Source organism: Pelmatolapia mariae, linkage group LG16_19 (assembly GCF_036321145.2).
Source record: "Pelmatolapia mariae isolate MD_Pm_ZW linkage group LG16_19, Pm_UMD_F_2, whole genome shotgun sequence".
Lineage (NCBI taxonomy): Eukaryota > Metazoa > Chordata > Actinopteri > Cichliformes > Cichlidae > Pelmatolapia > Pelmatolapia mariae.
This window is the reverse complement of record NC_086241.1, coordinates 47,650,667-47,676,071: the sequence shown is the minus strand read 5'-3', so window position 1 is coordinate 47,676,071 and position 25,405 is coordinate 47,650,667. Positions and strand designations below refer to the sequence as shown.

The 25,405-nt window shown below is 42.1% G+C and overlaps 2 protein-coding genes across 4 annotated transcripts; both read left to right on the top strand.

Annotated features, from left to right (window-relative positions):
- The first annotated feature begins 1,454 nt into the window (after nt 1-1,454).
- Nucleotides 1,455-20,536, top strand: cep170ba (centrosomal protein 170Ba). 2 transcript variants are annotated; one of them, XM_063500269.1, is made up of 19 exons: nt 1,455-1,729; nt 2,621-2,758; nt 5,167-5,256; nt 6,587-6,667; nt 7,384-7,440; nt 7,895-8,051; nt 10,763-10,891; nt 11,594-12,085; nt 12,164-13,080; nt 13,242-13,400; nt 13,829-13,967; nt 14,087-15,670; nt 16,418-16,664; nt 17,002-17,125; nt 17,574-17,684; nt 17,769-17,857; nt 18,255-18,348; nt 18,433-18,484; nt 18,588-20,536. In XM_063500269.1, the coding sequence occupies exons 2-19, from the start codon at nt 2,654-2,656 to the stop codon at nt 18,809-18,811; spliced, it is 4,851 nt and encodes a 1,616-aa protein (XP_063356339.1). In that variant the 5' UTR covers nt 1,455-1,729; nt 2,621-2,653; the 3' UTR covers nt 18,812-20,536. The 2 variants fall into 2 exon arrangements, with proteins under 2 accessions (XP_063356339.1, XP_063356340.1); XM_063500270.1 differs by lacking the exon at nt 13,242-13,400 and having other exon boundaries at nt 1,456-1,729.
- A 98-nt stretch (nt 20,537-20,634) lies between these two features.
- On the top strand, nt 20,635-25,405 carry LOC134646388 (5'-3' exonuclease PLD4). Of its 2 annotated transcripts, none has more exons than XM_063500271.1 (11): nt 20,635-20,749; nt 20,940-21,006; nt 21,101-21,255; nt 22,630-22,813; nt 22,906-23,026; nt 23,116-23,243; nt 23,337-23,537; nt 23,700-23,839; nt 23,924-24,092; nt 24,183-24,279; nt 24,369-25,405. In XM_063500271.1, the coding sequence occupies exons 2-11, from the start codon at nt 20,956-20,958 to the stop codon at nt 24,569-24,571; spliced, it is 1,449 nt and encodes a 482-aa protein (XP_063356341.1). In that variant the 5' UTR covers nt 20,635-20,749; nt 20,940-20,955; the 3' UTR covers nt 24,572-25,405. The 2 variants fall into 2 exon arrangements, with proteins under 2 accessions (XP_063356341.1, XP_063356342.1); XM_063500272.1 differs by having other exon boundaries at nt 20,638-20,749; nt 23,927-24,092.

The following is a 25,405-nucleotide window of genomic DNA, read 5'->3' as shown; positions in this document are numbered from 1 at the left end:
AATGTGGGTGAAATGCACATTCCCACATAGATTTGTCTAAAGTTTTCTAAGCTGTATAGACAGATAAACAATATTAAAGTGCTGACCTAACGTGAGATATGCAAAAGCAGAAAAAGTGTAACACCAGCTGCACAGAAACAGAACCACAGTTACTGTCTGGTTCATGGGAAATTCACACTTTTTACTCCATCCAGTTTCAGTTTCCATCCAGTGATGTCACCGTGAAAGTATATGCTTCTCAGAGATTTGTCTCAGTGCTGACTCATGGCGTCTGTGGAAGAAAGTGGTGAATTGGTGAAAGAGCAGGTTTTAATAGTAACAGAGCTGGGTGTTTTCTGTTTAGAGGGAAAGCCCTCGGAAACCGGTCAGACCTGCTGATTAAAACCTCTTTTAGGTGGAGGGCAAATTCAGCTAAACTCAACCACATTTGTCTCACAGTGAACTTAGTGTTTTGGAGCACATAATGCATGGCCAGTATATGAGAACATTGTTTTCATTGCACTCAAATGCACCATGAATCAGTAAAATATGAAAGTGTTAAAATAAACTGGATGGTGACCTTTTTTTTTTCTTACACCCAGTATAAACACAGAAAGTCATTGTGACCTTGTGGCTTCTTTGAAATTTCCTGAATGAATCTCGTGATGAAATTTTTTTTTTTTTAAACCGGAGCAGCTCTACTGTAAATTGAAACTAGAGCGCCATCTAAAGGGTGCAAGGCTTCTTGTCTTTGGATTAATATTTTTTATAGCCTGCCATCATCTCCAGAGTTCTGTTTCATGGGTAAAAGCGATTATCACCACCTGTTGCAAAGTTAAACGGTGATATTTTGTAATATTTTTTTATTTTTAATTTAACCTAGTTTCTGAGTTAACATGCTTTGCACACTTTTAACTAATGAGCTGATTTTAACGACGAACTCCTATTGTTCGTACTCTTAGAGGCTGTTTCTCCCAAACGCCTTCATCTCTTCTATTTAGACGGGAATGCGTTGCCAAAGTGAAACACAGGATAAACAAAGTCCGGTCGGGACATGAATAAAGCCGTAGATCGTCTATAAAAGCAGTTACTCACCAGATGGCGACTAGCGCTATGTTGTGCTGCACATGCGCATCGAAGTTCTGAATTTATTTATTTAGCTAATAGATAACCATTTACTTACGCTACAAACGTCAGATGGTAGAACTTTTCAACAGTATATAAAATTAATTAGGCCCATAAAAAGTCTTAGAAACCACGCAAATAAACATTACACAATTAACAAGTTCAGGGCAGCCGACATTAAAGAGAAATGTATAAATAAATTAATAAATAAAAATGAAAAAATAAAGAAGGTAGGTAGCCATTTTTGATATTTAAAAAAAATATACAACACTCTTCCTCTGGACACAACCCTTAGCTTTCAGCTTGAAGCCGCCGCCATCTTTTCTGCTCCCGGAACCCGGACAGAGTGAGAGCTCTTACTCTCTTCTAACCTCTCGGAGAGAAAAAAACGCTTTTGATGGGGACTTGTCAAGCTACGTCAGCTCGACGGGAGAAGACGCGTTTGAGGTTTGAGTTTCGTCCGGTTGTCATTCCCGCAGGAAGGTAAGGGTGTGATCGAACTTTACCTGCCCGTCACCTGATGAGCTTGTTGTAAGTGAGTGTCGGTCGGACGTCGAATTTCCAAACTGCTGTGGGACAACAAACACTGGATTCACTCAGGAGTAAAACGGAGAAGGCTTTAAAGGTGAGTCCTTGTTGGGGGAAAATCGTTTGGAGATAGCTTATTTCGTTCAAGCCGGAGGCTCACGAGCGTTAGCTAAACAACCTCACCGACAGACTCCCAACAGCTCCCTGTTTTATTAAAAAAATTTGTGGTTTATTTACAAGAGTGTAAGCAGCTTGTAATTTAAAATATAAACACTGGCTTGTATTTTTTGCCATTAATGGTTAGCTCGCAAAGGTTACAGGAAGTTAAACCTGAGCTGGAAGTTTGAATTGTTAGCCATCGTTACCTTACTCCTCACAGGAGCCATTTGCAACAAGTTTCCCGGCATGCTTCATCAAAAAGATAAACTCTAATATCTCATATCGCCTTTATTCGATTACGATATCTGCGTTTGTCACTTGTGTGAACATATTCTGCTGTGTAGCCTTTCCTGACGAGTGAAAATCTAGCTACAAAAATGGGATCAGTTTTTTTTTATGGCATTAGCTTGGTAGTAATACAGCCAGACACAACTGGTTGGATAAAAAGATCCTCTCATTGCAGTGAGGGTTTTTCTTTGCCCTTAAAAAAAATGATATTCAATATTGTTCAGATAGTAGCAAAATATGATTAATCCCAAAAGTTTGAAAGTTCCTGCCAAAACAGAGTCATCAACTTAATTAAGTGAAATTAAACAAAATATGACCAAACAAAATTGCTGGAGGAAAAAATACACAAGAAATTACAATGACTAATACTGCCTAAAAAGTATAAAATACTGACAAAAATCAGTGAAAAAAATAATTATAAATAGAATATAAATAGCCTATTAAAAATGAAGAACAAGCACAGCAAATTTCAGATAACATTAAAGTAGCATAAAGTTTTTTTTTGCCATCCTAGATCTATTTGGTTGTCGTCTTTTCTCAGGATGCCAAGAAGGTCCTGACTCGCAACCCCAAAATGAGTGTGACATCATGGTTTCTGGTGAGCAGCTCTGGCACGCGTCACAGGCTGCCACGCGAGATGATCTTCGTCGGCCGGGACGACTGCGAGCTCATGCTCCAGGTGAGTGTCACGCAGAGTGTCGTACGTGACGTTCAGGATGCTCAGGATAAGTTGCATTACTCTGCATTGATGTCTGACAGGACAGCTGGTCATGCAAGTATGCGAAAAACCAGCGGGAGGCTTCTGGCATGCGCCCTGCGTGCATTTCTGAGTGTGTGTAACCAGGTGATGGTGTCTTCACACAAAGTTGCACCTCGCAGCCTCACAAACAATGACTTAAAAACTCAACTAAAGCATTCCCATGTGTTGTTTTTCCATGCTCTGTGTGCCACAAACACAATTTCTTTGTGGTTTTTGTGTAATATTCTCCTCCCATTTTCTTCTTGCTCTGTATTTAGACCAGCGAAGGAAGAATGTTGCCTCGGCAGCAGTTGTTTATACTTTCCTTAGTTTGTGCGTTATGTGCAGAAAAGCCCCGCAAACCACAGAGTTGCTCATGTCCACATTTAGGCGTCGCCGGCTCAAGGAAAAACCTCATCTTTTTCCCCAGCCTGAAACGATGCAGATATTTCTAGTGCTTGGGGCTTCTTCCTGACTTGGCACATAGGCCATTCCTGCCCTATATTGTCTTTAATGTCTTAAATGTTTTGGGTTTCTTGGGGAGTTTTTTCTTTTTCTTTTTTTCCTCCCTCATTCACATTATATCTGAAAGATCAGAAGAAGAGAATCCTGTTTGGCATGAGAGGCACAGATCCAGCTTAAGTGAAATTTTATCAAACTGCACAATTAAGGACCTCGCCTTGAAAGTTTGGACTTTCCATGAGTACTAGTGTTTGATCAGTCTGTATCTCCATGAGAAGTAATTAGACCGTACGCCTCTACAATGATACTGAGTGCCTTTTGTTTCTAATTCAGTGGCCTGTTATTGTTTCTTAAGCCAGAGATATGTTGTTTTCCTCTGATAAGGGGTGCAAAGGGAAGCTAAGGGCTACGAGTTATGAATTCAGATCTGTTAAGCTAATCGACAAATTGATTAACCAACACTAAAAACTTAAAGTAAGTCATTTAAAAGGCGACCAATTGAGCTGATTAACACAGGCAGTACAGACTGCCTTCGACTGCTGTTTATCCCAGTTAGGGTTTGGTTTGGAACAGTTTGTGACAAGCCCATAAATTGTCCATTGAATGACAGTGTTAATTTTGCAGACAAGTTTGGCACTCAGTGAGTTCGCTTGTGCTGAGGCCCTAATGAGGAGAGAAGAAAAAGTGAGTCAGTCTGAATCACTGGCTTAGCCTGAACTTAATTGATGAAGGCGCATTTTTACTCTGCTTAATAGAATAGAATAGCCCTTTTATTGTCGTTGTACATGTACAACAAAATTGTGGGTACTCCACACAACTGTGTAATAGCAGATGCGTGCACAAAAACTTCAGCATTCAGAGAAGAGTTTGGTAGATTAGGGCGAATAGTTAGTTTAATTTACTGCGGAATTGAAATCTTGTTTGTTGGCGAGGGCGCGTTGGCACATCCATAGAGATTTTAGCCTTTAAAAGAAAATTCCTGTTTCAATCCCATCCATCCATCTTCTTATCCACTTCAGGGTTGTCATTGGTGGAGAGGTTGCCAGTCTATCACAAAACTAACACAGAAAGACCACAACTATTCACACTTGCATTCACACCTTTTATCAGTTTAGACTTGCCGGTTAACTTGGTCTTGTGCATGTCTGTGCACTGTGGGAGGAAGCCAAACAGACACAGGGAGAAAATGTAAACTCCACACAGAAAAGCTCCAGCCTGATGGTGGACCTTCTTGGTGCAAGGAAGCAGTGCTACCCACTGCTTCATCTCATGCTTGGGTTTCCTAATGAAAATATTTGTGCACAGTTTTGTTAATTGGGATTGTGTGTAAACCAGAATAATAGACTTTTTAGGTATCAAAAATAACTACTGCGGCACAGCAGTGCAGTGCTGTTACCTCGCAGCATAAAGGTCCCAGGTCTGCATGCTGACTGGCAGTGACCTTTTCACTATAGAGTTGGCACGTTCTCTCTGAGTACTCTGTTTTTCCCCTCGCAGTCCAGATACATTTATGTTAGGTCGACTGCTGATTCTAACGTGGCTGTAGGTGTGAATTTGAGCATGAACGGTTAGCTCTCTCTCTCTCTCTCTCTCTGTGTGTGTTAGCCCTGTGATGACCTGGCAACCTGTTCAAAGTGTACACCACCTCAACCCAACACTGAATAAGCTGTTAAACTGACATAATTTCTGATAGACTCAGTGCCTATGGTGCATATAGGTAAAATTCGTACTGTCGCCACCTTCCAGAATCCCAGTTGTAAGCCTGGAAAATCTTACCTTGGGATCTCAATTTAGAATCTAAATGAATGATCACAAATTTCATGTCATGTAATCAAGTTGTCAGCACATCATGGATTTTTTTTTTTTTTTTTTAACATTTGTTTCAGTCTCGGAGTGTGGATAAACAGCATGCTGTCATCAACTATGACCCAAATACAGATGAGCACATGGTGAAGGACCTGGGCAGCTTGAACGGGGTGAGTGGGTCTGTCTTTACTTCCAAACTTTGTACTTCAGCTTGTGCAAAAAACAACAAAAAAAGTCTCTGGTATCACCGAAGGCTCGTGTTTCAACTGCAGTAAATCCCTTAGTACAAAAATGTGTCTGTGTGCAAACGGTTGGGCAAACAGTGACCATTGGGGACCCCCCCCCCCCAAAAAAAAAAAAAAAAATCTTTCGATCTCACCCTGTTCCCTTGTCTCTTTGCTGCTGTTGCCACTTCACTGCACCATTATCCAAATGAAATCCAGAGCTGAGCCGTGGGAGAAACCGTTCATTGTTCTCAGTGTTTCTTTTGGCCTTAGTAACTGCAGCTAAACTAATCAGAGCAGAACAGTACGAGGGCCTATAACTGAAATCCTTCCCCAATTACCTTTGTTTAGTCTGTGTAGAATGAGAGCTACTGTTTGGTGCACAGTGTTATCCTTGTTTCTTTACTTTTAATCATCTAAAGATAAATTGAGTAACTCCTCTAACCGTTTGTTAGTTAAGGGAAAAGTTAAAACAAATTGATGAACAAATTAAGATAAGATAAGATAAGATAAGATAAGATAACCTTTATTAGTCCCACACGTGGGAAATTTGTTTTGTCACAGCAGGAAGTGGACAGTGCAAAAGTTATGAAGGACAATTAGAATAAAATAAAATAAGAATAAATACAGTACACAACTGTACAGAATAGAATAAAAATAGAATACTATATACAGTAGAATAAAATAGAATAAAATATACAATAGGATAAAAATAGAATACAACAGAGTGAAAAATACAACGGTGCCAGAAAGATTATTGCACATTTGTGTTATTGCACATTTGTGGATGTGTGTGTATGATCAGTTAAAGTCTTTGTTGTGGAGTCTGACAGCAGTGGGGAGGAAAGACCTGCGAAATCTCTCCGTCCCACACCGTGGGTGCCGCAGTCTCCCACTGAAGGAGCTGCTCAGTGCTGTCACAGTCTTATGCATGGGGTGGGAGATGTTGTCCAGCAGGGATGACAGCTTAGCCACCATTCTCCTGTCACTCACAACCTCCACTGGGTCCAGTTCCAATTGCACATGTGTTTCTTTCCACCTGGCCATTAAAGCATTTTACAAAAGCTTACTGACATTGCATAACAACATAATCTCATCAGAGTTTTAATGTGTTGGTGGATTAACTTTCAATGGGAAAGGTCCGCTGGCAAAGCACCTTACGGTATCCGAGTGCTTGGAATTAGAAGGCCTGTCACCTGTGAGTCGGCACATTACCTTCATTAGCGAATGAACAGTGAATGTTATGAATTTTGTTTTGTTTTTTTCTGTTTTGCAGACATTTGTGAACGACCTCAGAATCCCAGACCAGACATATATCACCCTAAAGCTGTCAGATGTAATTCGCTTTGGTTATGATATCCTTTTTTTATACTTATGTTTTAAACTTTATGCATTTTTATTTTTTTAATTCTGTTGGCTTAATCATCATTGGATGTGTATCATTCATACATTATCCAGACTTTCTGCTTTTGTTTTCATTGGTCTTTGGTATTCAACACTGAAAAGGACCAGGGGTCAGCAGCACTTTTTCTCACATTTATTACATTTTGTTTCTCCACCTCAGTCCTTTGATCTATTGGCATGAAAATCCTGTGTGTTTTTTCAGCCAGGATAGTGAACTGTTGACCGGAAGCCTTTGACCTCAGGAGAAAACTAATGAGTGGTGAAATGTATGTTAGATAACACAAAGCAACACTGTTCAGTGTACAGATACATTTAGACATGCTTTGTCGTTAGAGGTGAAGGGACACAGTTTCGAGAAGTAATTCACAGCTATAAGTACATTTATAGGTGATATCTCTTGATGTTTATCTGTTGTCTCATCAGTTTTGAACTGATAAGTTTCGTGATAGTGCTGCAAGACAGTAAACCAGTTCACTTATTTTTTTGTTATAATAAAGATTTATTTGTTGTCTCGGCGCAAACGGAGAAATGAGCAACAACAAAAACATAGTATTCAATCAGAAAAAAGTCATGGTCAGTGCTCAGTATTTTCCAGTCAGGACATCTCTAATATCTAATTGTTTGAAAAGAAAAATATGTAGATTGTTTCCTTTAACTCCTTCTGTACATGTGCATGTGTATATCCTGGAAAAGAGTCAACACAAAGTCCCGGAGGAAGCGCTTAAAGTAAGTAAGAGTAAGCTTCCTTTTTTAGTCGTCAGTGCTCGACTGTCTTCAGCGATAGATGTTTGCTGTAGATCCCTACTGAGAAAGACTAAGTAGATTACTCCTTATTTTGTTATGTGTCACAATCTTCCCAGACCAACTCCTACCATGGCAAACTAGAGCTTAATTATCTACAATTAATTCATTTTTTTCTTTCATATTAAATTAAATAACTTAACACTTAATGCTGAGGCTAAAAATCAAGTCATTTCTACATGTTTAATGATGCTAGTTACTATAAATGAATTCAATTAAAATAAAAATGATGCATGTGTAATATTTAGAAGTTGAAGCTTAAGTCTCTGGTGGATATTCTTCCTTACAGTGTGTATATGTTAGGACAGTTACAGCTGTACTGATTGTTGGCGGAAGGTTTTTCACATCCTGCTTCCCTCCTGTCTGTGTGTGTGTGCAGCATGAGAAGTACACAAGCCAGTTGCAGCTTAGCATAAAAGCCCTGGAGGCCAAGGCAAAGGAAAAACTGCACTTCCAGCACTCAGAGAAGAGCAAAGACTCTTTATCCAATGCCAAACTCCAGGACAAAGCTGAGCGTAAAGCCCACTCCCTCACAGGTAAATAATTCTATCCACACAGTTCATTTGTTAGCAGGAAGGTGGCAGGTTTTATGATAACAGAAGTAGATAAATTGTTCTGGGTGAGAGAAACTGTTTTAAATGAAGTGGATTTGAATAGCTTGGTCCCACATACATGAGGAAGAGGAAGTCTGCTTGAGTCTCCATGTACTTCATGACTTTGGCCATAGATCCCTCGATAGGATGATGGCTTCTCTTATTAAGAGCTTCCCTGCTGTGGGATTAGGATGCCATGTGAGTAGAGAGGCTGATGCTACAATCCTGTGGTGTCAGTAAAAAAATAGATCTTGACATCCCAGGGTTGCCAGAGTAAGTATACATGAGTAAGGGCTTTGCAGACAAGCAGAGGGGTAAAGAGTTAAGGACAAACAGTCTTATCTCAGTCAGACATGCCTGACTGCTGACAAGAGGAGCTCTGCTGCCAAGCACCCTGATGGTGGTTCAGCCACGTGCTGTAGAATTAGAAAGGTCTGTAGGTTTTTAGTCCCAGCTTGGCACTTCTGTCCATGTAGGTGATGGTAGATTTGTCACTGCTGATATTTCCAGTTCTCTCACACCCTCTTTACTCTGACATGTACTTAGAGTAAAATAATAAATTCACTATGTGCAACAGCGGAACAGTCAGGGCACTGTTAAGTTAGGTATTTTATGAATGAAGCTTATTCACACCGATGAAACGTTTTCCAGCTGTAGTTAATCTAGCAAGCAGCAATCTTGTGCTTTCTGCTCCATAATCAGCCCTTTGAGCTTAGAAGGAAAACTACAACTGTGCCTAAAATAGGACTTTTCCAGCACATGCCTCATGTTCCTCAGAGTTTCTCATAGCTGTGTAATTGACTGCGACACTGCGAGAAACACTTCTTTTGTTAGCTTTTTTTTTTTTTTTAGTAAACATCACTTTGGAACAGAGTGTGATTATGTTGCCTGCAAGTATGAGTTCATTATTTTGATGCAAGAAATCTTTCAGTGCAAACTCTATATTTACTTGTTGCTACGCAGTTACTGCCTGCACTCAAAGGAGTCTGTGCTGGTGTGAGCCAGTGAGATAATGAAAGTGTCCACTGCTGTCATGCTAAATCTACAGCCTCAGTGAGAGAAGTATGTTAGAGAAAATGAGTACACGCTTTTTAAAGTGTCACTTTCATTCATTTTGAGTTTGTTTGATGTAAGAAAGTCTCTTTGCCTCACAGAGACCGAGCTTGCATATCTCTGCTGACAAATGCTGATGCAAATGCAGTCTCTTTGGCTGAGTTTGTTTAAGGCCTTGATATGTTATTTTGCCTAGCGTGGATCAAATGTCTCATATTAGGTTTGTTTTCTTTTAATTCTGACAAGCCTTGTAGAGAAGGGAAAAAAAAAAAAAAAGACGTGTGTGTCTTTTTCTGTGCTCGTTTTCCCCTGCAGCTGTACAGGATGTGGAGTGACTCCAATCCTCCAGCTGTCTGCAGCACAGGACACTTCACTTGTACAGTGTGTGACTCAGTCGGGCCTACATTACTGTGCCAGGACCCAGGGCTATTTAGTATTGAGAGGAAAAAAAGAGGGCATGAAATTAACAGTTCAGCGTTCCCAGTGATTGCTCTTGTAGTGGCTTCCTTTTTAAAGTTTCCATACATAACAAATCCAGTAAGTTATAACAATAGCTAAAACAAAAATTCACTTTTTTTTTGCTTTTTAACTACCTCCAAACACAGTACTTAATGTCCCTAATAACTGCCACCTTTATTTTGGGAGATTATGTCCCGTCTTTGTTGTACCTCTGTGTCTGTGCACAGTTTGAGATGCCTTTGCTGTTTAATCAAATAATACGCTTAGCATAACCTTGCTCTGTGTACTGAAGCTGTTACACTCGCCCACGTTTTCTTTAGCTAAAAGGGGAAGATTAAATAAGTGGAAAGGAATCTGTAACGTGCCCCTCTGCCTCTTCGGTCACTGTGTTGATGTCTTATTGTGTGTGTCCAAGGCAACAGTGGTCAAGTGCTGCTGATACTTGGGATTGTGCAGCCACATTAAACTCAGAAGAGCTTGTTTATCCTATTTATCAGGCCAAACGGCGGCTTCTAGATGATCTGATTAGTAGAGGCTGGCTGGCATGTGTGGAACAGTATGCCAGGTTATATGGCAAGTCTTGCTAAACACATATCATCAGCAAATTTAGCCAAGCTAACTGGTCTCAAATTAATATATACAGAATATATACAGAGACCACTGTATACAAAAAGCCTTTGCGTGCTCGGGTTATTCTATGTCCTGGACCGATTTCTTCTATTTTTCCTATAAAGATTAGGATTAGCTGTACTGTCCTCACATGAGGAGGATTATGTTTTGGTGGTTTGCTGATACATCTGGCATCACAGTTTGACCCCCCCACCCCCACTACACTCTCTGTGTCATGGGAATGTGTGGGAGCTCTGAAACATCCAAAGGCCACTTGCAGTGTAAGGCTTTGTTTCTGAGCTCCAGCATTGTGTAACTTTTTATTGTTGCAACATCAAACCCAGACAAAACACTGTTTTGTCATGTGACTAACAAACTTATTGGATTATAAAACCAAGCAGTGGTTTAAATTCACATCTTTGTTGGCTCTTTCTTTGTTCCTACCATTCCTCCCTGCACCTTTTAGTATATTATGTACCTGATTGTGTTTGTTGGTCTGTGTTTGTGTCTGTCTGTGGGCTTTTTCCTGCTAGCCTCCACAGATGCTCCGATATCCAAGCCCACGCCTCTGTATGGCCAGCCTTCCTGGTGGGGAGAAGATGAGGACCCGGCCAACAAAAAGGAGAGCAGAGGTGGAAAATTTCCAGAGAAGGAATCTCCAGGTCAGTGAATCTGTCTTACATTTCTACATGCAATCACTGTAAACTCCTTTCATTTGGTGTATGCCTTCAGAAGTGTTTGTCTTTACAAGCAGAATGTATTTTATGTTAGTGATTTAATTGCATTTATTGGATATTCCCATGTTTGTGAATTAGAGTTAAAGTTGCCTTTTTTGTGGCACTTCTATTTGATGTTCTCTGTGGGTCACTGAGAGGTAGATGGTGTTAAGCCCAAGGCAGGTCCCTGGCTGTCAGTTGTGGACTGATAGCCAGGCCACACCATGCCAGGCCAGTGGGCAGTGCCTGTCTGCCTCATGATGGATTATAACCATCTAAGCCGATGAAGGGGGGAGGGATGGTGATTGTTCTCCTCACGTTGCCCAGACTGAAACCGATTATTCCCCCTCAACTACCCTCCACTGGACTCTGAACTCCTAAAGTGGTATTTGGCCACACCCAGCTGGCACCCAAAGACCAATCACATGATTTGTTTTCCCAGCCTACCGTCTGGAGCCTTCATGTTATTTATGGCTCTTATTTTCAGGAAATGTTTAGTGGTTATGCTTTAAGAGATTTACATAAATCTGAGTTCCTTTAACTTTGAGTTACTTTGATATAAGTGTGACATTTCTAATATTCAGCACACTAAAAGCTTTTTGTGTAGTTTGAGTATTTATAATCTCCTCATCTCTTTATTGACAACAGAACCTGCTAAAGATGTGCCCACATATGAGAGCAATGGCTCTCTGCCAGACAGTCAGGCTAAGCCCATCTTCTCCTACCGCCGGGAGCCCAGTTACTTTGAGATCCCAACAAAGGAGTTCCAGCAGCGTCCTACCAAGAAACCAGAGTCGCAGGTTCATGAAGTTCCAACAAAAGACACAGCAGATCCCTCTGACTGCATCTCCTCCACCCCCACACCCCCTGTGGTTCAAAGCCACGCATCCTTTACCATCGAATTTGATGAATGCACGCCAGGTAAAATGAAAATCAAGGACCATGTGACCAAGTTTTCTTTCCGTCAGCGTAAGCAACCTTCCACTGAGGTTGCTAGCACACCTACTGAGGTGATGTCAGCAGAGAGTAAAGTTGCTGACTGGCTCGTCCAAAGCAGCGCTAGCATGATGGGAAAGAGATCGCAAGATGAAGATGTGTGCAGCACAAACAGTGACCCATCTCTTCTGAAGACCACCAAGAGTGAGTCTCTTATACACTATCTGTTTACTCTAGTTTTAGATGAAATACTGTGTTAACTTGTTCTCCTTCCATCAACAGCAAACTACCATGAAGACGGTTCTCAAAGTGATTCGGGGCACCCAGCACTCAATGGGAATAACTTTCTCCAGTTAGAACATCAGGATTCTCCACAAGCCTTGAGAGCTTCCCCACCACAGCGATTTCTCTCCCCTGACTCAGTGGAGCCTGTGTCTGGCTCTCCACCAGAGTCTCAGTCCCTTTCCAGTCTTACTAAGGCTGAGCCCCACCAAGCCTTTGTGATTGAATTCATTGACGACAACCAGAGAAAGAAGCGTTCCCAGTCCATCAATATCATGGCCCCACCAGAACCCCCCAGTCTCAGGCCACAGCTGGAGAAAGTAAATAAAAGCTCAAGTCCGACTGGGGAGAGACAAGTCACACCTCCATCTTCCACCACTACTCCACCAACCCAACGGTACACTATCCCCCTGAAGGGCCCTGCTTCTATGGGCCCCCAAAGAGCTGGCTCTCTACGAAGGGAAAAGACTGAAGAACGGATCAGCACCAGCCTTTCCTCCCGCTCATCCTCATCTGTGTCCACAAGACCATTTAGCAGCGTGGGCCGCAAATCTAAACTCACCCAGGAGTTTACTGCTGAATTACTGAAACAAGCAAAGGAGATCTCTTCTGCCACCTGGGAGAGAAATACTACAGCATCTAAAGCAGGGTCGGGGCCGGCATCACAGTCTGACCAAATTACCACTAGCCCTCCTCAGCCTGACGCTCATTTCCAGCCTCAAACTTCCTCGCCAATTCATAAACCTGTCCCCCTCAAGGCTCCTGTTATGCCCCCGGCATCTCAAAGTTTTGAAGTTAAGAGTCCCACAGGCCCCAGAAATGAAGAGGAGGACAGTCTGAGTGACGCAGGAACCTACACTATTGAAACAGATGTTCAAGATAAGGAGCTGGAAGAGGCACGGAGCAAGATTGACCAGGCAAGTTCTTTCACGTATGCTCGTTTTAAAGGAAATAAGCTGGCTTTGCTAATTACCGGTCTCCTTGTGTTTCTCGGAGTGAAGTCCTGAGCCATGAACATTAGCAGTCCTGCTTTGCCTCTCTGTGCACTTATCCACTTGCAATGCTTTGTTCCTGACAGGTGTTTGGTGTCGTTGACAGTCCAGAGCGAACGAACCTGAGTGAAGCAGAAACACCGTCAGCATTTAGGCCTGTTATTGTTCAGGGCAGGGAGCAGCATAGTCAGAAAAGTTGTGGGGAGGTGAGGCCAGCTCCAGAGCAGGGACAGAGTCTGGTGAAGGTAAACTTTCCTGCTCAGGGTGGAATGATGAATGGATAGATAATTGATCATTTTAATGTAACAATGATTATTTTCAGTCGGTAAGACTCAAGTGTCTGATTGCACCAATCGGGACGTAGTGCTTCCTTGATTTGCCTTGTTGGTATTTGCTCTTTTTTCGGTGTCTCTCTTTTGATTTGTGCACTTGCCTCTTCTTTGCACACAGGCTCTGGGTTCATGATTGTTTGGGTTTTTCTTTTCTAACCAAATAAAAGAAAACAGAAAACCAAACCACGTGTTTAGTATAACATGTTAGGGTTCAAGTGCTTACAACACTTGAAACAGATTGCTCTTTTGGAATTTATAATAACTGGAACTAAGGGAATCATATTTTTAACAGTTTTGTTATTTTTAACAGTAACGAATAACTTGTATGTCATCTTTTACAGGTTCAGTCAGGAGGTGCAGTCTTACAGGGGGCTCCTAAGTGGATGTCTTGCTGGGCCAGCTTGGCAGACAGCTATGCAGAATCTGGGCCTTTGTCCGGCCTCTTTGACATCCATTCCCAGATGGGACTGTCAGAAGGGGGTAAGCCACCTAACCAGCCATTGCTCTATTTGAAATGATAATGAGACACCCTGATGAATATGAATGATATTCAGCTTCATCGTCTGTGGTTAATATGCATTAAAACTGTTCCACTTCAGCACGAGGCACAATTGTCCACAAGGCTACGCTCAGCCAAAGCCAAGAAAGAGTTCAGCGCGGCCTGCGGCTGACATCACCGGGGGAGAAGAGTGACATTCCAGCTCCCAGCATTCATGTTCATTATGACCCAAATTCAACATTTGATGTTGAAGATAATAGCTTGGGGGTCCCTGGCGCTCAAGACGGCATTCACAGGTTAACTGTGCAGGACGATGTAGAGCCTGACAGCCTGAGTGATGCCAGCAAGTCAGATGATGGATCTATTGTAGAGCAGAAGAGGAGGCCTCTGTCAGACCAAGAAGAAAAGCAAAATGGAGACAAGCACACGCTCCCGGCCAAGTCTACATCTTTTTACATCGGGTCAGAGGAGGAGGTGGTGCCCAAAGCTAGCACTCCTAAGGCTGAGAGAAAACAGGTGACCAAAACCTTTTCAACAGCCACTCTGACCAAACTGAGAGGCAGTCAGGAGTCTGCAAGAGTCAAACCTGTTGTATCAGCTCCTGTACTGAGCCAGGCAACACAGAGGCCAGAGGGTAAAGAAGCATCCCCGTTAATCAGACAGGAGAGCTTCACGAAGGAGCGACCTAGCAGCACCAGGTTGCCTAACATCTCTAGCCAGCCTGCTCAAAGAGATCTAAACCCTGAATTACTGCAGAGAGCTAACAGTCAGGACACACATTCATTTCTCAAAGAGACTGAAGATGTTCTGGCTGTACTGGAAGCCAAACTCCAAGCAGGACAAACCAACACTCCATCTCCTGTTATGGACTCTCTTTCTGGGGAGTCTGATGTGGATACCTCCAGTACAGTCAGCCAACACAGCAGTAAGACAAAGCCAAGCACACTAACAAAAAAAGTATCGGTCAGTGGCCTCCAGAGAGATAGGTCTTCAGCTAGCCTAACTAGTCAGGATTTGACTCAGCAGTCCTCAGAAAAGCACCGTACTCAGGAAGCAGAAAGGAGCAACAGAACTGAACCTCTGAGGAGGCCAGTTGGACTGAGACGCAGTGTGGGAAAACGTGGTTCCACAGACCTAAGTGATGACCACCAGAGCTTACCATACTCTGATCAGGAGTCAAACAGCAAACAAACACGCAAATACACAATTCCCCTTCAGAAGGAGGATACCAAGAGCTCCAGAGTGTCCCAGGCGCTGAGTCGTGCCAACAGTCTATCAGCCCCAAGACCCACCAGGACTTCCATGCTGCGCCGGGCTCGCCTCGGAGAGGCCTCAGACAACGAGGGCACAGAGACTGATAAGCTGTACCAGGAGGCCAACAACACCCCAGCTAAGCAGCCCCAGGAAGCCAAGAAACTCTCCAGGCTGGATATGCTGGCCATGCCTCGGAAACGGACAAGCTCATTTAACACACCCAGTGACAACGAGGCCTCCTCCACCCCACAGTGGACAGGCAGAAGCACAGGATTTTCCAACCGCAGCGCAGAGCTGGGTGTCAGCTCCACTCGTAGGGCCTCTGGTCCAGGGCCAAAGCCGGGAGAAAGGCCGCAGAAGGCAGCACTCAACAGAACTCCAATCACTCGTGTACGCTCTAGCAGTGCCAAATATGCCAGCAGCACAGCAAGTAAGTATAGTACTGGCACTTACACACCATCTGTTCTTATATATTTAAGTGTAAAGCCTTATCAGCCATAAAAATGAACTCAGACTTTGCAGGCATGTCATTCCCACAATGCTATGTGTGTCAGACATGACAGAGAATTGTTCTGAAGCCTTTATAAGTCTCAGCTAATATAACCGATTTCTCAGTTCTGCAATTAAGAACTCTTTTTCATCAAACAACAGCTTTGTGTGAAGGAAACTAACACTAATACTAATATTAATTCTCCAATATTCAATATCTTTCATCTGCACAGTGTACACTCATTGAAGTGAAGGCTGGATTGCCGTTTTTATATGCAGCCATGCTTTGAGAGTGTGTTACTGGTCCTGACTTTAACACAATATGTTTCACATTACAAATCAACTTGTATTATTTTTTTTAAACTCATTTATTCCTATCTGTACTCAGCTGCTGTACTGTGGAAGTCTAGTGTTCATTTGAGTTTGGTTCAGACCCCCCCTTAAAAACAACAACAGTAAATTGTTGGAAAGTCATGAAGACTTCCACAGCATCATGTCTGTCTCTTGTTCGGGGAAATGTTTTGGGGGTTTCTATTAAAACACTCAGTGGTGTTTTTTCTTTGTTGTGTTTTTTTTTTTTTTTTTTTCTTGGTGGTCTTCTTTCACGGCATCTCTTTCTCTCTCTCTCCTGTTTTCCCAACTTATTTGTCCTCGTCTTCCAAAACTCTAACCAATTCACAACACCAAGGCTCTAGGAGACGACAGAAAGGCTCTGACTATACCTCTACCTCAGATGAGGAGTACGACTCAAACCAGAGCACTCCTAAACACAAACGCTCCCAACCTTCCTCAGCTTCTCATAGCCCACGCAATCCGGTTCGGCCGCAGCCGATCGTGGCCCTGCGCCCGAAACACCGCGGCAGAGACTCTGAAGAGGAGACCAACGAGGGAGATGCCTTCCACAACTGGTCCACACACAGTGCTGAGATTGCACGGTAAGAAATATGACAGGCTGGGCGTTTCTGGTGTGGATACGTGGGTTTTCCAGCAAACGCAAACAGTTTTAAGCATTTACTTTTGTTTCATTAGTTAAGGGTTGTGTGACAAGGAGTACAAAATCACAGTAGATAAGATGATGATGATGATGATTTTTATCTGTTCAAATGGTTAATTTACTTCACTGCAACACTAAACTTGAATATATTTTATTGGATATTTCCTTTAGTTTCTTGCAAAAATATTTGCATTGACTTTGTTGTAGAGAATTGGTTTAAAAGGAATGCTTAAATTCAATACAATATGGATTTATTTATTTTTTTAATATATATAAAGGTTGAGTCAAGATCTGGCCAAAGACTTGGCAATATTAGCCAGAGAGATCCACGATGTAGCGGGTGATGGCGAGCCCGGAGAGGAGTGCAGTGCACCAGGCTCCACAGCGACTTCTTATGAACAGGTACCGTTGTTACCTTAAACTTCAAGTGAATGAGTGAGGGCATTTTTGACGGCAGCCATGTGTTAACATGTCCTGTTATGATGTTTTTAATTGTAAAGCCATTTCCTGCTATGAATTTGTCTACCTCTCTTACAGCTTTGGTATTTGTTTTAAAGGAATTGGCTCATAATTGAAAATTATATGGGACCATTTTTTTTGTGGTTTCCACCACATTTTAAAATTTTACAATGATTCATAGCTTATAGACCGATATTAGCCCAAAGTGACGATGAAAGAGCTCAGATGAAGATGATTCTAGTCATCTCTTTTTTTTTTTAATAAAATAAAGGAAAACCATAGTTACACTAAGTCTTCTAATGCGTTTACCTGCCATGGATACAGGAAGACATGACTAGAACCATTAAAAAACAAAAAACGTATTTCTTTATTTCATCTTTCTCTTGATCAGCATGTTTCAGAGGCTAACAGCCACCAGAAAGTTCCCCCAAGTTCTGCACCATTAGGGGAAGCTGAGCAGAGCTGGAGTGACCGTGAACAGAACTCCAAGAGCAGAGAAGAGGTCAGACATGATCGGTTGCTTCTCCTTTAGATATCCTGTAACGAGAGCTCTTTTATAAAAGTGTTTTATTGTTGTCCCCCTCAGGGCATTGTGGACACTGCGATGCTGAATCCGGTGTCTCAGGTCATAATTGCTATCAGAGAAAACACGGAGCAGCTCGCTGACAAAATGAAGTAAGATACTAAGAAGAGCAGACACCATGAACACTTAAACTCCTCTCTTTCCATTCCTGATCTGGCTTTGATGAAAAACTTTATTGATCCTGTCTGACAGCCAGACTGCAGTGAGCATCAGCTCTAATTTAATTACTGTAACTTAGTGAGTCAGCTCACAGACAGATTGGCTGACAATATGGGACCGAGAGCAGAGATCTAATCTAAGTAAATGAGACACAGATGAAAAAACTGTTTCCACTTTTACATGCGGCTTCAGGTTGTCTTTTCCTGGTCTTTATTTGGTAATGTTTCAGACGTTAAACGAAAGTTATGGCTTACTTTTGCTGTGATAAATTCTGCAAAATGATCAGTGTCAGAGAGCAGAATATTGACTGAAAGACACCTCTGCACACAGGGTAATGTTCCAGGACAGAGTGGATATCTGGGAAGAAATTGAGGCCAAGGTCAATTCTGAAAATAATGTCCCGTTTGCAAAAACATCCAACAAGGTTAGTGTGCTTTTGGTTAAATGACAGGATAAACGCATGCTTGTAAACACTGCATGTTTGAGCTAAGTTAGACGTCTGTTTCAGGAAATCACATCTATCTTGAAAGAACTCAGGAGAGTTCAGAGACAACTCGAAGGTGAGTCATTCGGACCCTTTAGAAACTATTTAAACGGAAATAATTTTAAAATAGATTTTCTTGTAGTTGATGACTAATTTCTAACTTTTTTTTAAATATTTAGTCATTAACACAGTCATGGAGCCCAGCTGGCAGCCTGGAGCTACCAAGACCTCAGCCACTGCAGTCTCCTCCTCATTTGGAGTTCAGACTAGCAAGCATTCTTCCTCACGAGATTGGAGAACGGTGCACTCCATTTTCAAACGTGGCGGTGGCCCGAGGCCCAGCGAGAGGGTCAGGAGAGCGGCTGCGACCCCGGACGATGTCAGAGAGGGGTATTTAGTCTGAGATCTGGCACAAACACGCAGGTCCAGCCAGTCCACTCCAAACAGCCAGGTGCCAGATCTCTGTGCGCACAAAGGAAAGGAGGGAAGTGAGACTTTGTTCACAGAAGTGCATCCTCCTGCACACACAAACATACACACTACTGCACTATAAGCACACCACACACCCACCTGTGTAAGGATGTAACACACTGAGAGAGACCACAAAGCTATACTTGATTCTGTGTGTTACAGATCGTCGTCATTATTTGCCAATGTTGTGATCAGCACTTTTTTTTTTCTTTAATAAAAGCTCATCATAATTAGCTGCCCAGAGAAAAACAAGCCTGAACATAATCATCCCAGGGAAGTCTTCAGATACATCAAACATGTGTGTTTAGTGACAAATCATTATTGAGGAAGTATTTTATTTCTTTAATAGAACTAAAGTTAATACTCGCAGATGCTGATATGCTGTGTACTCCATCCTCAGTAACTCCCCACGCTTATTGTTTTTTGTTTGCCTCCTTCCTCTTTGTGGAGTAGAATGGAAAATGTATTTTTTAGGGGATTTTTTTCCTGAGACTCTGTGCTGTTTTGTAAGTGACACAGCACGACTGTAGGTGCGAGTTAGTCGCCTTTTGTGCCAGAATAGTTTGTTAATATTACACAATCGCTACAAGCCAATTTTGTGTGCACGCTGGTACTATTTCCCTCGTCGGCACTACGGTTTTGTCCAGCAGAGGGTGAAAAAAATCCACTTCAGGAATGTGCAATCTAAATGGAGGAACGGGTGTGCTCTATAAGTAAATCAGCAAGCAATCACAAACTCTAAGTGGCTGCAGCTTTAGAGTATTCCCAGCCCTTCGAACTTTTGTAAAATTTCTTATTTTTATATTTGTGTCAAACACATTTGGGAGCTTTGGATTGTTTTCCACGCCTCAAGCAAAATTTGGCTCCAAGGTTTGTCCAAAGACGAACACGACACGATTTCAAGGACGAGAAATGTGTCGTCTTTATCTGTTTCTGCACGACACCTCAGCCCCTCGAGTCGTGGGAGATGTAATGTTATTTATGACCAAGTAAATTGTATGAAATTGTTAAAAAATCTTTGATGATAGCAGCTGATTTGTTAATGTGTGTGTAAATGTCTAAAGATCGTCTACACGTCCTACAGGTTACCTCTCAATCTCGTCTTTTTGCACTAAGGTAGTACAGCATCATCCCTCTTTAAGCCGATACGCTGCAAACTGAAAGCTTTGACTCTCCGGTGAAAGATTGTAAGAATCTGATGCTGACACAGGAGGCCAAAGCAGGGAACTCCGGCAAGCTTCTCAGTTTCCCTCTTCCTAGTCTGGACCATGCATGTGATTGTAACTGGGAAGTACCTACAAAAGTGCCACATTAGCTGCATGGGATAAAGTCTCATGCGGACGAGTACAGTGGTTGTTTACAGACTCCAGCAAAATTTGAATGTTCTTCTTCTTTTCATTCTCAACCTGTTGCTGCTATTCATCTTCTGTGGGATAGTATTTCCACTTAGCTTTAGTCCGACACGGTCCGCTGAAGATTTAAAATGTGTGTATCAAATTTCTGTCCCCTGTTTTGGATCTTCAGTTTCTGTTTCCATTCCTTCCCTACCCAAATGATTTGGTTGTAATAGCTGTTATTTATGTTTGGTTATTTGTATAAGATGTCAGATGATATGTTTTGTTTTTTTTTCCAAATAAATGTGATTAGTAAACCTGTTTTGCTTTTTGTAATCTCTTGTTACACTCACCCACTCTACCCCTCCCCTCCCCATGCTACATAACTACCCAAAAAACCTGAAATGAAACTGAAAATGGGAACTATGCTGTGATATATTCGGCATCAGAATTCACTTCTGCTCATATTTGGGGGGAAGTTTGGAGGAAGAAAACAATCAAGTTGGCTTAGAAGAAACTTTTAAAGAGTTCAATCTGTAAGTTTCTTTTCATTGTTTTAAAATGAATCCAATTCCAAAATGTTTTCATTTTGGAATAATTCCAAGATGAAAACCATCTGGAATAATTGCAGAAATGAAGATAATTTGGTTCTTATCAGAGATGTGAGCTCTCTAATTTGTTTATCTTCTGTCCGACACGGTAACTTCCTGCTTTTGTCTCTAACAGCGCTTGAAAGGGGAAAATGACCTCCTCGTATAGCAGCCTTGATGACAGTAACGATTCAAACAAAAGGGTAGGGCAGCATCAAACATTAAAAACCAAACTATTCTCTTTCGTGACTTTTCTTACTCTTAAAGCGCTCTTCCTCTCAAACCTCACCTTCTTAGACCAGCTGCCTGAAGCTACTTGCGATTGTGGCATGTCTGACTATTTTGGGAGTTTTGCTGGCCATCATCGTGCTGGAGAGACCTCCACCTCCCAAAAACCACGAGATACTCCCGGGTGACGACGGCTGGAGCAATTTCTCTATTGATCAGTGCAGGTAATAATCCAGTAATTACATCACGATCTTCTTAAATATCTGCTGCACGGCTTGAAGAATCGTATTACATGTCCACATTTGCTCACTGTTTCGAAATCAAGTCGTGATTTCGCCGTGTTTGTAAAGTGGTGCGTTTTTAAACTTTATTTGGCCTCATTCTCCGACTATATTTTTTAACGCGCAAAATCTACCACAATTTCCTCTTTATGTGTAATAAATATAAGGAGGAGGAGGCTGAGTGGCCAGGTGTTCCTCTTTATGTGGGACTGGACGTTATTCCTTATCAGCCTGACCCACAGTTTGATTGACTCTAGCTTGCAAAGGTAAACACTGCAGGACAGATACTTCACTGGAATTTGACTGTAACCTAATTTTGGATGTGGAAAATAAAATAGGACAGACTGCGATCTTGTATCACCTGCAGACTATGTTATGCCCACAAAGGTAAAAGCTGCTTCACTGGAATATCACTGAAGCTACCACAAAGAAAAGGAAGTTCTTTGTTACAATAAAGGCTGTGAAGCTATGTGACTAGCTAACCAAGTGAAGTCACTTATTCTCAGGGGATGTTACCGTCAAACGTCAGGTTTTTTTATGGTTATTGTTTGTAGAAAGTTGGTAAAACATTCAAATTCATAAAATGCAGTAGAAGTACTTGAAGTAATCATTTTTTGTGTGACTGTCTTTCACATTGTTTTTGAAGAACTCTTTTGTTTTGCTTCATTGAGGTTTGCTGGCATTCATTTTTGCACACCTCTCTTAAAGCCCCCCATAGCATTTCAATCAGGTTGAGGTCTGGACTTTGTGCCATTGCAACATCTGGATTCTTTTGACTCAATGCCACCAAGGTGCCCAGGTCCGCAAAACAAGCCCAAACCATCACCACTCCTTCACCGTGGTTGATAGTTGGTATGAGGTGTTTGTTCTGATGTGCTGTGTTTGGTTTTCGGCAAACATCTCCACTTTGCTCTAGTCTGTCCAAAGGACATTGTTCCAGAACACTTGTTGTCTGTTCAGATGCAACTTTGCAAACCTAAGCCATCAAGTTATTTTTGGAGAAAAGAGCCTTTCTCCTGGTAACCCTCAAAATCATTTTACTAGTAGAAGAAAGTGTTGGTTTTAAGTTCATTTGCAGTAATATTTTGACACTACAAAACAATCAACTGTGACTATTTTTTAAGGATATAGGTTAAAGGGAAGCTGTAATGCCCCTTAAAATGGGTAATAGCACCTCATAGATGTCAACTAAAGCTTTGGATGAGTCTACAACTCCACATCTGTAGACTTGAAGATTAAAGGTTACTTCCTTCAATTTTTTTCCACTTCAGCTTCCAAAGAATTCCCTGAGCAGATGTCTTTTTTTTAATCCTGCAGCATGGCCCTTGTGGAGAGCATTCCCGAACATATGAAATACAAAGACAACGTAACATTCGGGATTTCTCTGGAACAAGTCTGGAACAATCTCATCTCAGTGGCAACAAACCAAGTGGATGTGGTCTCTTTCTACTGGACTTTAACTGGGGAAGACATCAGTGTCAACTCTTCCTCTGATATGCCCGTGAGTTACCAGCTGCAGTGGATAGTTGTGTTCCTCATTAAAACATCCCTACAAACCTTTTTGTTCTAATGTTTTCATTGTATCCTTGGCAGGGAAGGAACATCCTGAAAGAACTTGAAGAGCTTCCTTCGAGGAATGTGACTGTCCGAGTGGTAACGAGTGTTCCCACCGTCAGAACAAACTCCACCGATTTAGAGATCTTAAAACAAAAAGGTTTGCTTTCTCTTCAACAAAGTCTTGTAGGCCACCAACTCTTTGCACCAGCTTGACCTTGACCCTTGTCTTTTTCTTCCTGCCTGTAGGAGTTCATGTGAGAAAGGTGGACTTTGGCCGCCTTGCAAACGGCGTTCTCCACAGCAAGTTCTGGATTGTCGATAGGAAACACGTGTTTATTGGAAGCGCCAACATGGACTGGAGGGCTTTAACACAGGTGAACGCTCACATTAGACAATCAAAGGTACTTTGCTATTTTGAACCTTTAGAAACGCTGCTAAACAATTTAATGAGTTACTTTTAACTGCAGGTGAAGGAACTAGGAGTTGTGATCTACAACTGCTCCAGTCTTGCGAAGGACCTTCGTAAAATCTTCCAGTCCTACTGGGTGATGGGTCAACCCAACAGCTCCTTGCCACAGCCTTGGCCTGCAAACTATAACACAGACATCAACAAACAACACCCCCTGCTGGTGAAAGAGAATAACATCTCCACCCGGCTGTATGTGGCAGTAAGTTCGTTAAGTTTCAGTTCCTTTTTAAAGGATACTGTTAGGTTTTCTTTATCATTAATAGAGAAAGGGTTGTAGTCTGCAGCTATGTCTGCAAAAACATACTTAAAACCTGTGGTTATGAATCAAGTGCTCCTGTTGATTTCTTGTGTTTCACTCCAGGCTTCTCCTCCGTCCTTCTGTCCTCCATCGAGGACTCAGGACCTGGACGCTATTCTCTCCATCATCTACGGGGCTCAACACTATGTTGATGTAGCTGTCATGGAGTACTTCCCCACCACGCGCTTTGACAGGCCTCGGAGGTTAACTTAACCCTTTACTGAAAATACTCCACATTAATGATCCACATTGTTTTCCTCACTCTGAAATCCTTGGCTTTCACTCAGCAGATACTGGCCGGTCATCGAGGATGCCATCAAGACGGCCGCTTTCGAGAGGAAAGTGCATATCAGGATGCTGATCAGCTGCGGGCGGGATTCTGATCCAGACATGTTGCCTTTTCTTCAGTCTCTAGCCTCACTCGACTCTCCTCAGCAGCATATCAGCATCCAGATAGTAAGACGCAACATGGGATACATGAAACTCCTAAAGATGATTGCCACTATTAAAAGAAAAAAATGAGTTTACGCTCCTTTCTTTTTTCAGAAACTCTACATCGTCCCAGTGGCAAACCAGTCCAACATTCCATTTTCCAGAGTCAACCACAACAAATACATGGTGACTGATAAAGTAGCCTATATTGGTGAGAAACACAGTTATTCAACAAATGTGTTGTTGTTCTAAGTCAGTTAACAGAATCTCTGACCAGGTTTATGCTCTGCTGCTACCCAGGTACCTCTAACTGGTCAGGAGACTACTTTCTTACCACTGCTGGAGTGGGCCTGGTGGTATCCCAGCATGCATCTCAACCTGAAATGAAGAATACGACCCTGTACAGTCAGCTCAAAGCAGTATTTAACAGAGACTGGTATTCAGAGTTTGCTGTGCTCCTCGATGACCTGGGACACCACCCAGACTGTTCACTATCGAGATGACTGAAGCTCTTTTATGAATCTTAAGTGCATTTCATGACATTCAAATCCCGGTTGGGACACAGTATTTTACTGTTTTTATGACCTTTTTGTGAGGAACGATATTTTTTAATACAAATGTCACATATGTTGATTAACCTACTAAATGTGTCATGCTACAGTTCTGACTGAACATGTTTTAGTACATGTGCAGACAGATTTACAATGTTCTTTCAGGCGCAGTGTGATCATTCACTGCTGAGCTGATTGTTTTAAAGCATGATAAATGAATATACTGCACAACCATTGAGTGCATTTTAATGTCATGGTTAAATATGTAAACATGCATTAGACTTTTGTTGGGTCTCTTGTTGACTTTTGCCACAGCCTACTTGGATGCTCACTTTGAAGGTACCTGTGGCTGCAGTATCTAAGTAACACTGACCAGCACAGCACTGCAAAGCCATGTTTACACCTGCTGGTCTGATCAGATAAGCACAGGTTTGATGGGGAAAGTCATCAAAGAAAGGCTGAGAAATCCACCAACTTTGGCCAGCACAGGAATATCGGTTGAATGTGCCAGCACAATCCTGGAGTTACAGGCAAGGGCAGTGAAAGCTGCAGCTGTGCAATAAGAACCTCATCTTTGTTTCTGATGTGTTGCATGGATGTCCTCTGTTTGTTTGTGTCTGCAATTGTTGAGTTTGTTGATAGATTTTTGTACTTTTGTTTGTGTTGGTCTTTGTATATGTTTGCACCCAAGTGCATATGCTGTCAGATGGGGTGAGATCTCACACTATACAGCAGCTTCCTCTGGGGTACCGCTTGGACTGCCGATCTGTTTTGCACTTTTTTGCA

Coding starts and splice junctions, on each gene's coding strand:
- cep170ba (XM_063500269.1), top strand. CDS start 2,654: ATGAGTGTGACATCATGGTTTCTGGTGAGCAGCTCTGGCACGCGTCAC. Junction 8,052..10,762: donor TAAAGCCCACTCCCTCACAG/GTAAATAATTCT, acceptor TTTTCCTGCTAG/CCTCCACAGATGCTCCGATA. Junction 13,401..13,828: donor AGGGACAGAGTCTGGTGAAG/GTAAACTTTCCT, acceptor CATCTTTTACAG/GTTCAGTCAGGAGGTGCAGT.
- LOC134646388 (XM_063500271.1), top strand. CDS start 20,956: ATGACCTCCTCGTATAGCAGCCTTGATGACAGTAACGATTCAAACAAA. Junction 21,256..22,629: donor TTCTCTATTGATCAGTGCAG/GTAATAATCCAG, acceptor TTAATCCTGCAG/CATGGCCCTTGTGGAGAGCA. Junction 23,840..23,923: donor CGCTTTGACAGGCCTCGGAG/GTTAACTTAACC, acceptor GCTTTCACTCAG/CAGATACTGGCCGGTCATCG.